The 14,073-nt window shown below is 55.9% G+C and overlaps 1 protein-coding gene across 1 annotated transcript; it reads left to right on the top strand.

Annotated features, from left to right (window-relative positions):
- The first annotated feature begins 12,007 nt into the window (after positions 1 to 12,007).
- Positions 12,008 to 13,657, top strand: LOC140658585 (brain-specific homeobox/POU domain protein 3). Its single transcript, XM_072877202.1, has 2 exons — positions 12,008 to 12,127; positions 12,752 to 13,657. Exons 1-2 carry the CDS (start codon positions 12,008 to 12,010, stop codon positions 13,655 to 13,657), a joined length of 1,026 nt encoding a protein of 341 aa, XP_072733303.1.
- The last annotated feature ends 416 nt before the right edge of the window (positions 13,658 to 14,073 follow it).

Raw genomic sequence — 14,073 nt, 5'->3', positions numbered from 1 at the left:
ATTTTGGCTAGGGCTCGTGAGCAGTGGGACCCCTGTGGCCGTGTGCCATGGAGGTGCCATTGGAGATAGACATTGGATCATCCAGCCAAAACCTCACCTCTTAGTCAAACGTGACTTGTTTGGGAGAAGCAGGATGTCACAGCTGGCCTTTGGGATGCCTTTCCTGCATGACTGGGCCTTCCCTCTGCTCAAGTAAGTCTCCTGCCAGCTGTGGGAGTTGGTCAGGATGGGGTGGGCTTATGGCATGAGGGGTTTGGAATGCTGGGGTTGCATGGGCAGAGCTGCCTAGGGATCCCTGCTCTAGAAGGACCTGGGTTGGACTCATGAGACCAGGGATTAGCAGTAGGCTGAAGAGCTGAAAGAATGTAGAATGGGGCCACAAAGTAGAAATGGTAGTGATGCCCAAGGCTAGAGGAAAGGAAGGGACCTCTATTCCTACCTCTACTCATTATCCTCATTCCCCTTCCTCTCCCTCTCTCATTTCTTAGAAATGTGGACTCCAGCTGGTCAGCACCAGGTGGTACCAAAGGCATGGCTCATGGCAGCTCTTCCCCAGCCTGGACTCAATGGGACACTGAAGCCCTGTTGTCTACTGAGAAGAGCCAGAGGTGACTCTGAGGAAGGCTTTAGAAATGGGATGCCTTGACCAGAGTCGTGGGCAGCAGAGGGGGCATTGTCCTGTTTCCTCCCACCATCTGGAAGGTCTCTTTCCAGCTGCCCTTGGACTTCTCTTCCACAGACCGATTGAGCTTTGGCGAGAGGCTGACTAATAACTTGGTGCCAGGGAGCGCTGCCTGCTCAGACTGGGCTGACATTCTCCATGGAATCACGGCACAAAAAAGAACTTAAAGAGTTTGTCTCTGCACAGAAACACGCTGGCTTTTGATATGGTGCTTTGGCTTACGAAGAAATGGAACACACTTGAGCCCTCCAGGCACACAAGGGACTGTTCAAAGTGGCACTTCTGGGCTATCCAGGCTTTGAGGTGTGCAGACACACGTAGCAATGCTGTTCCCATTGGTGTCTGCAGCGCTTTAGGAGCCACGGGGCTGCAAGATGGGTCAGAGGAGAAGTAATCCCACCAGCAGTCCATGGGGTCTCAGCCACCAGGTCCTGGCAGACCGTGATAGCCGGTAGGACAGTGAAGATGCTTTCCACAGCTTCCGTGGCTGCTTTCATCTGGTCGAAGCTGTTAACTACTTTACGGCTCTTCTTCCTCCCTTCCCTGGTAACGTCCCCCCTGGGTGGGAGTAGGCTCCAGCCAGCTCTATCCTTCCTTCTTCTCCCTTTCTCCAACCTTGCTGGCAATGCTGGAGTTTCCCCGCTCCTGGTGAATGGCCGTGGTTACTTGTGAGGTTGGGACTGGCTGTCAGCCAATCACAGCCCAGCAGCAGGGATCTAATAGCCCCGGCGCCAGCCATTTAAGAGGAAGGAGAATATAGGTCATCAGTGACATCATCTCTCGGAAAGATGGGGAGGGGGGGTGAGAGGGGAGGGGGAAGCAATCGTTTAAATTTGGAGAGGAGCTAACTGGAAATTTGGGCCATCAGGAGAATAATGGGCCGAGAGGAAGAGATGGGGATATTAATAGAGCTGGTTTCTGTAAGAGCTGGAGCGAGCAGCAAGGCATAGAGAACCACAGAGAGCCTCCGCGTCAGCAGGCGTGTGTGTGCCGGAGCAGGCTGGGAGCCCCCAGGGGCCCGGGAGCATCAGCCTGGATTCCTGCATGGCCACGCTGTGCAAAACCTCCCTCTGCATCCCAGGAGCCCAGCAGGTCTCTCCTCCTGCTCCTCACCCAGTGGTCTTCCATCCCCCCGCCATCCCATCCTGACCGGCTGCCCCTGCCTCCCAGCCACAGCAACCACCACCCTGAGAAACCCTCTGAGAAACCCCAGTGGGTTCACGGACACTGGTGTGGAGCTTGGTGTGGGTCCCACTTGCTCCTCTCTGCCTGGCCACTGGTGCCGTCTGAGCCCAGTTGCCTTCATCCCCGCAGTGTTTGCATCCTGAAGCAGGCAGATGCAACACCCCCAGGCAAGTTTTGGTTGCATTTGTAGATTAAGATCCTTGACAGCATCTCCCTGCTCACTCAACAGGGCCCCAGAGGGACAATGGTATCTCCAACCTCGGAGATGTTCAAACCTTGCTACATAAAGCCCTGAGGAACCTGCTCTACATGGCCCTGCTTCAAACAGGGTGTTGGACTGGAGACCTCCATGTACGTCTTCCAAATCTGGGACTCTATACCCCTTCAAAGGGCAGAGGACTTGCAGACACCACCCCTCCTGGGACATGACTTGGACATCCTTTTCCAGAGGGCAACCCAGCTCCACCTCGCCCCATCTTCCTCACTTGATAGACATCCGAGAGGTACATCTCAGAGCAGGGCCGTGTGTCTGGCTGTGTCAATAAGTGGAAGAGTGCTGGGGAACAGTCCTCCTTGGGTGCCGAAACTCTCTTGGCAGCATCTTATGCTATCGGGGCATTCCCTGGTGTGGTTTGACCTGAACCAACTGGTACCCTGCCAGAGGAAACTGGGGATGCACTCGGGGCGTAGCGCAAGTCCCAGAAAGCAGCCTGCACAAGTCAAGGGTGCCCAGCAGTGGGGCCACAGGCTATTCCACATTTTTCTACCTCTGGACCAAACACCTTTCACAGCTACATTTAATGCTCTTCACTCCTACCAAGCTCTCACTGTGCCTGATCTGTGGCCACCTCAGTTAATTCCCCACCGCCCGTGAGTCTCCGTGTTGCTGCAGGGCTTTGCTTCGCTGCCGTGGGACTGCAATGGAGGAGAGCAGGAGAGGGAGAGGGGCCGTGCTGCCGGCTGAAGGAGATGCAGGAGTTGAATATGTATGAAGAGGGGAGGGAGAAAGAAAGGGAGTGTTCCCCTTGTTAAATATTTACGATCCCAGGCGGGTGATGTGATATTTCCTACCCTCTAGGAATTCCTAGGGACTGGCAAGGTTGACCAGAGAGGAACAGGGGCTTTCTCCCAGCCTTGTCTGAGCAGCAAAACCTTGTCTCTATGCCAGAGGTGTTTGAGGTCTTGGGGACAGCACTGTCCCTGGAAAGGTCTGACCTTTCTGGCGGGGCATGGAGGCAGTTAATGCTTTGCTTTTCAAGGCAGCTGGTGGTGCTGGGGTGGGCTTGGACAGGCTCTAGCAGAGCTGGCCGAAGCAGGGACCTGGGGTTTCCTCCTAGCTGGGATAGAAAGGAGAGAAGTGCTTTATTCCTTGTGGAAGAAAGTCTAACAGGGCAGAGTTTATGAATTCATCTTTCCCCTTTCCCTCCTCCTTTTGCAATCAAATAGCTACGGCAGCCATTGCGGACTGTCTTCTGGAGGTCTTTCTTCTTGGGCTGAAGGAGGAGGTCAACCACCTCTTTCCTTTTCTTCATCAGCATCCTCCAGTGACCACCAAACTCTGTGCACCAATATCTGCCTTTTGTTCCTGTACCTGGATAGAGCCGGTGTTACAACTGGAGCTGCCCACACACGTGGTGTGTGAATCACTTTTGATGTGCAGGCAAGTAAAGTACTACTAGCATATTTTTTTTTTAGGAAAGCAATGCTGCTTACTGTATTCTTTGTTTGTCTCAGGACCTGGGTCAGTTACTGTGGGTCTTAGTTGCTCTTTGTTGACCTCAATGTAGTTAACTGTGCTCACAGTGAGTTCCCAACGAATTCCCCAGAAACCACAGTCACGAGGACAGTCCAGTTGGCAAACTCAGGACATGACCAGAAATGCTTCAGTCAGTGGTTTGTCTTGGTAGAGGGGCATCAGGGTGTCGCTTCATCTGTGATATACAGGTCAGACTGGCCAGAAAAAAATGGAGAAGCTGCCCAAGCTGAACAGAAATGCTCATTTGCCTCTTTGCTGCTTAGAGGGGTCTTCCTGGTCCCTGCACGGGGCTTGTCTCATCTTTGGTAGTCTGTTCCTGGACGCTGCATCTCTTTTTTCCAGCTCCTAATCTCATGATATTTCGTGGAGGTAATGTTTTGAGGTCTTTGCTGCTATTCCTCAGGAGTAACTTCAGGAAGGGGGCCAGTACTTGAAGGTCCTGGCTGACAGGCTGGGCTGTTGAACTGCTTTCTGACTGTAATTCAGGGAGGACACTTGCTTAGGAAGCAGAAGGGAGATGGTGGGAGCCAGGCTGCCCAGCTGGCTGGTGCTCCAGCTGTTTGCAAGGCAGGTCTCACTGAACCAGCTCCCTGCTCCAGGAGGGAGGAGGGCAGGCAAACCTCGTTCATCCCCTGGATTTTCCTGGCAGCGCAAGTGTACCTGAGACAGTGGCATACTGCAGAGGAAGAGGTGCTCTACAGCCCCTTCCCAGAGGCTCTGCCAAATTAATTGTGCTACAAATACACACAAATGAGGAAAAGAGTGTGAATATCCCCAGAATGAAAATGGTCCTCAAAGGGGATCATGTGAGGGTGACTTTGCCTGCTCCTTCAGCATTTCATCAGGCAGCAGGATTCATCTCCTGTGGCAGAGGAGTGCCTTAAAAGAGAGGTCCCCTTACAAACAGGGAAGCCTTGCGCATGTTTTCCCCTTAGTCTTCCAACAAAACTGAGCTGCTGAACTGTGCAAAGGGAACAGCGTGAGCTGGGGCAGATCCCCAAGTCAGGAAACAGGCTTTGTAAGCAGCTGAGCATCTCCCAGGGGCAGATTACTCAACCGCTTTGCTGTTCTCCTCTTTGTTTGGGCTAAGGGACAGTTGTCTTCTTCGGAACGGAGCTGCCAGTGGCAAAAGCTGGAGTGGAAATAGCCAGGAGCCGTGCAGTGTCAACCACTGAGCTTCTGATGGGTTTTCAGGCTGGGCTGCACTGCTGCATGTAGGGACCAGGGCTGGATGTCGCTGTGGTGGGGAGGAGGGACCCAGTGTGTCCGTCCCATGGAGGACAGTCAAGGAGAAGTGTATGGGGCAGGGGTAAGAACTGGTGTGCCTCTCCTCGCCCACCTCAGTCATACCCGGGTCACTGAGTTTGTCCGTCTTGCACACTAATAATGTAAAAGCTGTAAGAGGCTGGTGTGGGGCTGCGCTGCACAAGCTGGGACCCTTGAATTTTTTGCAGTCCATCTCTGCTGCTGGTGCCCACGGGCCCCTCTGCTGTCCTTCCCACATCCCGTGCATCGCCATCCCACTCACTATCCTGCACCCAAGGTTTCAGCCAAGGCCAGACCGTCCTGCAACTGAAGGACACCTTTGCACAGCCACCGTGATCTAGGGCGGGGAGCTGCCGGGGGGCCACCACCTCCAAGCCATGGGCGCAGCCTTGGCAATAGCAAAAACTGCTTTTCCTGCTGGATGGCTGAGAAAAATGTTCCCTCTGAGGCACAGAAAGGGAAACTTGGGCTTCTTATGTAAAATAAAACTGTTGGTACAGGGGAAGAGCCCCTCTTTTCCAGGGGAAAGCATGTGTTCCCACAGAACCCAAGCGCACCCTAAAAGTGGGCTAAAACATGCCCTTTGCCGTCTGCATGGGCTTAAAACGAGCGTGCTTAGCACCAGTTACACAATAGAAAGGGCTCAGGTACTCTCTGGCTGCAAATACATTTGATACACTGAAAGGGTTGTGGGAGCGTATCAGACGAAGTTCCTTACTTTGCTCAGGCAGCCTATCAAATATTTAACGGGCTGCCATAGGCAATTACATTAGAGGAGATAGTTAAACACCCCCTACCCTAGGGCACCCCCCTGCAATGTAAATCAAACAAATTGGACTCTTTTCACAATTGACACACACGATTTTACTTACTGTAAATAATTTAGTATTAAAAAGTCGAGCTACACTTTGCCCCATCTGGATTTTCTTTTCTCTTGCTCTCTCTCCTGCTCCGCAGAGTTGAGCAGCATGGACTCCGGGCTCCTAATGCAATAGATGGAGTGGAGGAATTTTGCTGCCTGGGTGAGCTGTTAAAAGATTCCCATTTCCTAATGGAAGAAACCACGCTCAGGAAACCTGTGAAGCTGCCCATTTAAAACAGTCAGAGATGTTCCCTGCCAGCTAACAAGGGATGGGAAAAATCCCTCCCTCCGGAAGGAGTTTAGTCTATTGCTGGTTGGCATCTCCTGGGGTCGTAGCAATCTCCTATAAAAGTTGGCTGAATGGTTGCACTTTTTAATTAAAAGCTATCTTTCACGATTAGGCTCAGCGGGGTTTTAATAAGGATTTTTACAAGCTGGATTGCAGCATTGGCCTGCACGGATAGTCTTTCTCTTACACCTAAAGTGCTAGACCTGTGCATTAAAATACGCTGTGCTATTCAGGCTAAGGAAGAGCTCTCGTCGTCATCAGGAGCTATTTCTGTATTCCTCTCCCAGCCTCCAGAAAAACAGGCATTTTGAAAGCATGATATTTTGAACCATGACTTGATGTCTTTTCCTAATTCCAGCACAGAATTTGGGCTCCCTCGAGTCTTCTGTAATGCCACTCTGTCACAGAGTGACGTGGGGTATCACTTCGGCGTGTCGAGATCATGTTTTTGATCTCACAACAAGTTTAAATCAGACCAAGTACCCTGCGTGGGAGAAATGTTCGCCTCGATGCCATGGGCCTCTCTCAGAAATGAGACAGCTTATAGAGTTTAGCGCATCTGTTAAAAAGCGCTCGGGGCTTGATTTTCCGTTCCTGCACTCAAGCAGGCAATTTAAACCTTCACCCGATCACGGTGTACGGACCCCTGGCAGGTAGAGCCGCTTGCACATATTCTGACAAAACCAATTTTCATCAGAAAATGTCAATTCCGATGAGATCGAAGCATTTAATCCCCAAACATCTTAATTTTGACGGATGGATCCTCCCCAGGGTTTCCACAGATGGCGACGGGTTGTGTCAGAGCTGCCAAGCGGCCGAGCAGGGCCGAGGAGATGTGCTACCAGGAGCCGTGGCCCTGGGACAGCAAGGATGCTGCCAGAGGCCAGGCAGAGCCGCAGGCAGGGACTGGGATGGCTGCTGGCAGTGAGAACTATTGGCTATTTGGGGCTGAAATGAAGTGTAAGCCTAAAATTTCCACTGCACCATTTTTGGCTCCTTCCACCTGCTCAGGTCCTGGGAAGGACCAGAAGGAAAGGGGAGGGGGGGAGAAGGGTCCCCTTACCTGTCACACTGACCAGGTGGGGGGATGCCCTCCATGCACTGCTTTCCTGATCTCTACATCACCCCCCTCACAACGTTTTCCAGGAGCAGTCCTGACAGTCAGTCCGCACAGGTGGGTAGCCGTCCCCTAATGTCTCTCCCCACACTTTGGGGTGACACCCACCCTCGGCTGCCCACCAGCATCGTCACATTTACCAGCCCACTGCTGGAAAACGCATCTGAGCTCGCACGGAGCGAGCCTGGGACAGCTGAGCCGGATGGCCGCTGACGAGAAGAAAGTGGCAGCGGTCACCTGGGGACAGAGCCATTTCCAGCCAACACAGCTGTCTGCTCGGGAAGGGCCCCTGTGCTCCATCCTTCTGCAGAAAGTCGTGTCCCTTTTCCACCGGATCCTCTCCCGGAGACCTGGAAAGCTGTCCCCCCTCTGCTCTGTGATAGTGTTATGCTGGAAGCTGTTAATCGCTGCCCGCGGGTTTAATTGGTAGCTAGAACACACAGACCCCATTAAAGCCCACGAGGGTGCCAAAGGCTCTCGTTCAGGCACAAATGAAGGAGCAATCAAACCCACTTAGGTAATAAAAACAGCTGGAGTCTGGAGGCAACTGCCTGAGGCACCAAACCACATGGCAGGCAGGACAATCCTCTAAAAAGTCTGCGCTGAGTTGTCCTTTGATTGAAAACGTGGGGATTAGGTGGAGCGTTGCAAGATTTTACTGGTTAGAGACAGGAAGCCAGACAGAGAAACTATGGGTCATCTTCAAAAAGCAACAGAGAGATGGAGTTTCTTGAACACAGACCTTGCTGGAGAGAGTCCCCAAGGTTAGTTTCCAGTGGGAATGACAAACGAGAGCATCTGATGCACTGGCTGTAGATGTCATGATACCCACGATATCCCTGGCCCCTTTTGCTAATTTTTCGTGCCACGGCAAATAACCGCAACATCTGACCTTCACAAGGAGCAACAATAACGTGAAGGAAGAGCTTTCTGGCTCTTCATTTCTGGGTAGGGATTTATCTCAGAAAGGATTCCCAAAGCCACCAACCCGGCTGGGGTGCCAGCTCTTGGCCTAGAAGCTGGGCTCCCCCCAGAAAGAGTTTGTTTTCAAAGGATTCAGATTAGGAGGCTCTTTATTCGGTGTTTTTATTTGGTCTTAATAGGAGAGATCCTGACTCTCCTCTCTTTTATCCTGATTCTGGTGAAAAACCTCCTGCTTCGCAGGAGTTACTGATACGGATGGATAAGAGAGAGGGGCCTGGACTGTTGCATTTACGGAGTGATTAGGGAGGAAATCGAGTATATGCACGAAGAGACTACAGCGAGCGTTGCAGAGCTGCCCCACGTTGCTCAAGAAAGCCATAGCTGAGCATTGGCAATCACCTGAAAGTCTGGCCCGTTCCTTGCAAAGCACATTATCAAGATTCAGAAGCGCAAAGGGCTGAGGAAACAACCAGCACACCATTGCTGTGAAAGTAGTTTAGATGTTGGTTGTTACTGCTGCTGTCGAAACTTTCCTTCTTGTTTGGTGCTTCGCTGTGTTTTTGCACATCCTGGTTGTAAGACATCTGTTCTTCCCGAGCCAGGCGGAACCTGCTAACTCCTGAATATATCCGGAGGCTTTGGGACAGTTGTGGAGGGCACCTGCTCTCTTCCCTGCTGGGGCCAGCTCACAAATCCATGCAGGAGCTGGTAGGAGGACAGGGTCATCCATGGAATAGAGCTGGGAGGGGGTTCCTGCTGTCACCGTGGTGCCCCACTGTGTCCCTGCTTGTGCATGCACGTGTGTCTATGTTTCAGTGTCAGTGCGAGTGTGTGCAGAGCTGCCTTCGGGGGTCCTACCCTGAGTATCTCTTGCTCAAAGAGTTCATTGCCAAGAGAAAGCAAACCCAGGGCAGGATGCTCAGGGGTGTGACGAGGAGAGACTCAGAGGGTGGAGGCTTGGCTGTTTGGAAAAGAGGTCTGCTAAACTCTGACACGCAGGGGAATGAAAGCGAGGGAATGTCTTTTACTTAATCTGTTTCTTATCTAATTTTCCTAGATGAACACCCAAGACCCAAGGCTAGTTGAGTCTTTGGGTAGCCTGGGCCAGCTGTTCTGCTGCTCCAGCAATTGTTTCAGTGGTCGCAAGTGTGGAAAATGAGATCAGAAATGGCTTCGTGCACTGGAAAACGTATTTCTGTGCTTCCTGACGAGCTCGCTAGCCTTGTGCTGTCCTTGGGGTCTGAGTTCATTCAGGTCCTGAGCTTCCTGGAGGTGTGGAAAACCAGCTGCTCAGCCCCTCAAAGAGGAGGCTGACATCCGATTTCCCCCTGCTCCGGCTGACTCTCGGAGTGATGTGCAGAAGAGGAGCGTGCCCAGGTCTAATCCCAGAGTCCCCAACCTCCTGGGCACGTTCCGGGGCAGAGTCTGGAGTCAGCTCCTTGCAGCAAAATGCAGCCTGGGACAAGGTTTGCTTCCTTGGGGAGAGTTAAATCCAGGGCTAGGAACTGAACTGCTCTCTCCAGCCTTCCTTCTCTGAGCTGCTGAAACGCAGAGAGTGAGGAGAAAGAAGACAGAGGGGTCACCAAGAAGAGCCCAGCAAAAGAATTATGAAATACCCTGACAAAAGCTTCTGGCTGTCATGAGAGAGTTAACAAATCCAGAGGCTGTCAGCTGAAGGGGAGAGAAAGTGCCTGGGCCCACTGCGGAGCACCCGGGAGGGACAATTCCCCTCCGCAATAATTCTGCCTGAGTCTCCGTTGAACAGAAAGCTTCCAGTGAAGCTCTCTGGCAGCCGCTCTCCTCTGCCCATCACCTGATGCTGCAGTCTCTCCGCAAGCAGCAGAGGGGAGACCATGACTCAGAGAGCTGCGCCGATAGAAAGCAGAAGGGGAAGAGGCTTCCGAGCTCCTGCCTGCTCTTGCCTGTGGATAGTCAGAGCGTCAGCATGTTGGCAGGCCACGCTGCTGGGCCCGCTGGCCTCCGGCACACGTAGGGTGCTTTAATGAGCAGGAAGGTCTGCCTGGACCGTGGTGTGTAGGGACTGCCCGTTGACCCTCTCCCATCTCCCAGGCCACCAGGGACAGGGCTTTCCTGGCAGCACCATAGTGCTGATGCAGTTCTTCCCCCAAGCAGGCGACTCCAGAGTCAGGATTCAGCCCCCTGTGGCCTCTCCTCCATCCCTCTGCACAAGCGATGTGCTGCACAGGTCCAGTTTAGAGACCTTCTCGCTGCAGAAGCATCACTGGCTGGTGGCTGTGCCTGAACCTGGGCAGCAGCGCATGGCGATGGTTGCTTTCAAAGTCTCCTGTCACTGGCTCTGACCTTTCCCCACGCATGTCCAGACCCAAAGAACCATCTTTTGGGGGACACTTCAGCCTCTCAGCTAAGACTGCGATTAGGTCAGGGTTTTCTTTCCTTGTGACGCTTGTAGACCCTGTCTGACCCAAGGTGCCCGGCAGGATCCTCATCAGAAGGGACATCTCAGAGGATGCTGTGTCAGGCTCTGCAGAGAAGAGGGTGAGTGGGAGAGGGCCCAGGAAAACTGATACTAACCCTGACTCCTAAAACACCTGCACCGTGTAAAATCATCCTTACACGCATCGCTGGGGCTGGATTTTCCTGGCTGGGTGAACCCACAGGTCCCTTGAGAAGGCATGAGCATGACCAAGCACCCTCCTATCCTCCATCACCCCCATGGCCACCGTCCCCCTCTCCAGCAGGCTGGGGTTCCCCCCTCCATCAGTCGCCCTGCTCTGGGCTGGCAGTGCTGCTGCCTGTCACACTTCTCGCCCACCTTTTGGCAGGGCTGGGAGCAGCCGGAGCAGCTGGGGGGCTGTGAAGCACCCCCCAGTCCAGCACGCAACCACCAAACCTCACCGCCACGCTTTTTTGCAGCGACAAGAACCGGGCTTGGTGGCAGGCAGGGAGGAGAGGGAGGGCAACGCCATGGGCAGCGGCCTGCGTGGAAATTCATAGGGGTGGGTAAATGCGGAGGCAGAAAGACTGTCAGGGAGAGACAGGCAGCGATGGGCTGGAGAGGGGAGGCTGGAGAGGTCGCAGAGGGACAGAGGGACAGACATGGACCCCATGGCAGGAGGATTTGGGTAATCGAGCCAGGCAGCTTCCTCGAAACAGGACCAAAAAAAAGTTAGTGAAACTTTTCCTTTTTTCATTGTTATTAAGTTTTTTAACCCACGGTACTTTTTCCCTTCGGAGAGTGAGAAGGGGCGCTGGGAAGGCTCCTGTTCACACCCGGGCTCGGGTCTGCTCTGCTCCCCAAATCCCCCCGGGGGAAAGCCAGCGCGGAGCCGCGGGCAGGGCGGGCAGGGGCCGGGCAGAGCCGGGCAGAGCCGGGCGCGGCGGGCAGGGGTCGGGCAGGGTCCCGGCAGGGCGGGCAGAGCCGGCTGGGAGGATGCAGCCGGGGCTCACCGCCGGCCGCGCCGGGCCGGGCCGGGCCGGGCCGGGCCGGGCCGCGGGGCTGCTCGACGGCGGCGTCCCGGGGCGGGAGCGGGGCCCGGCGGCCGCAGCACCGGCCCGGCGCCCCTCGCCTCCCCCCGCCGCCGGTGCGGGCTGGGGGGCAGCTCGGAGCGACTCCCCCCCCCCCATCCCCACGACGGGGCGGGGTGGGGGGGGATCGGGAGAGCGGCGGACCGGCGGGGACCCCCGGGGCTGCGCAGTGCCGGGGCGGGGAGGGGGGTGGGGGGGTGAGCCCCGGTTTTGGGGGGGTACAACGAGGGGGGTGTGAGCTCACTGCCCGGGGGCGGGCGGTGGGAGGTGCCTCCCCAGACCCGTCCAATGAGCGGGCGGGGGGGCGGGGGGGCCGGGCTATAATGCCATTGATGCCGGGCGGCGGAGCCAGACAATACCGCGCCCCCGGAGCCGGGCTGCCCGGAGCGCCCCTGCCCCTGCCCCGCTCCTCTCCCACCATGATGTCCATGAACAGCAAGCAGGCGTTCAGCATGCACCCCATCCTGCACGAGCCCAAGTACCCCCACCTGCACACCAGCTCCGAAGCCATCCGCAGAGCCTGCCTGCCCGCCCCCCAGGTAAGCCGCACCTCGGCGGGGCTCCGCTCCCCGCCCCAGCACCCCCGGGTGGGTTTCGGGGGCTCCGCACCCGCGGACCGCCCTGCGCTGCGCCCTCCCCAACTTACTTGGGCAGCCGACGGTTTTCCTGGGGCTGGGCTTGGGTTTCGCTTGGGGTTTTGGGGGGTCCCCTCCCTCCTCCTGGGCGGTCGGTCCGGCGGGCTGGGGGCTGTCCCTGCCGCCGAGGGTGCTCGGAGCGGGGAGAGGGGCCGGGGAAGCCGGGGGAAGAGCTGGCGGCTCCGTCCCGGGCTGGGAGAGCGCAGCCGTCTTGCCCAACTCGGCCGTGCCATCGAGGCTCTGCGGGACTCCCGCCGGCTCCGTCCCCCTCTGCGGCTGCTCTCTTTTTTGGGGAGGTCGCCCCGGAGGGACGGGTGGGTGCCCGGGGTCCGGCACCCTGCTCCTGGTCCTTTTATTTGGGGGGGGGACGACGACACACGCGTTGAACTCGGTTCATCTTACCTGTCCCAGGCACTGCTGGAGGGGCAGAGCGGGATCTCTGTAATGCTGCTTTCCTTTTAATCCTCTCCCGCTCTTTTGGTTTGTTTTTGCTCCCACTTTTATCCCCGTCCCCCGCCCCCCCTCCAGATCCAGGGTAACATTTTTGCGGGCTTTGACGAGACCTTGCTGCGGGGTGCTGAGGCTCTGGCCGCTGTGGATATAGTATCGCAGAAAACCCACCCCTTCAAGCCGGATGCCACCTACCACACCATGAGCAGCGTGTCCTGCACTCCTACCTCGTCCTCCGTCCACCTGCACCACCCGTCCGTGCTGACCACGCACCATCCCCACCACCACCACCACCAGCCCTCCCAGGGCCTGGACGGCGAGCTCCTGGACCACCTCAACTCTGCCCTCCCGCTCGGAGGGGTGCCGGGCCCGGACGTGGGCTCCACACCTTCGCACCCTCACTCCCACATGTCGGCCATCAACCACATGGCCCACCACTCCCAGCCTATGAACATGTCCCACCCCCACAGCCTCGCTTCCCACGCTGTCATCTCTGGCCCCGAGACGGAGACGGACCCCCGGGAGCTGGAGTCCTTCGCTGAGCGGTTCAAGCAGCGGAGGATCAAGCTGGGGGTGACCCAGGCGGACGTGGGCTCCGCGTTGGCCAACCTGAAGATCCCGGGGGTGGGCTGCCTTAGCCAAAGCACAATCTGCAGGTTTGAGTCCCTCACCTTGTCCCACAACAACATGGTGGCCCTCAAGCCCATCCTAGAAGCGTGGCTGGAGGAGGCCGAGCGGGCCCAGAGGGAGAAAATGACCAAACCCGAGATCTACACGGGGGGTGACAAGAAACGCAAGCGTACCTCCATCGCAGCCCCTGAAAAGCGGTCGCTGGAGGCCTATTTCGCTGTGCAGCCGCGGCCCTCCTCGGAGAAAATCGCCGCCATCGCCGAGAAGTTAGACTTGAAGAAGAACGTGGTGCGGGTCTGGTTTTGCAATCAGAGACAGAAGCAGAAAAGGATGAAATTTTCTGCCACCTACTGAAGAAGAGGCTGGGAGGGCGGTGGGGGGGAGTGCCTGCCCCCCCCAGCCGGCCCGCCACGGTCCTGGCCCCCGGCCCCTCCAAAACGGGCAGGGTTTGGGGTTGTTGGCTTTTTTTTTTTGGTTTAAAAAAAAAAAAAAATGGGGGGGAAAAAAAAAAGGAAAAATAAACCTAAAAAAAGGGAAACCCACCCAAAGCAAAGCGAACAGTTTGGTGCCTGCTCCTCACCCCTGGGCCCTGCTGTTATGACTGGTACAGACTGCTTTTGTAGATAAAACTGGAAAAAAGATGGAGAAAAAGGAAAAGACAAAATGAAAGGCCTAGAGGGGAGTTTCGGGGTGCCTGGAGTCAGGGCAGCAGCGGCGAGAGCCCGGCGGGTCTTTGTTGCAGCCCCTCGCCCCTTCCCGGGGGCCGCGGC

This window comes from Ciconia boyciana, chromosome 12, assembly GCF_034638445.1.
Source record: "Ciconia boyciana chromosome 12, ASM3463844v1, whole genome shotgun sequence".
NCBI lineage: Eukaryota > Metazoa > Chordata > Aves > Ciconiiformes > Ciconiidae > Ciconia > Ciconia boyciana.
Note: the sequence above shows the minus strand (reverse complement) of the source record. Positions and strands in the feature narration are given on the sequence as shown.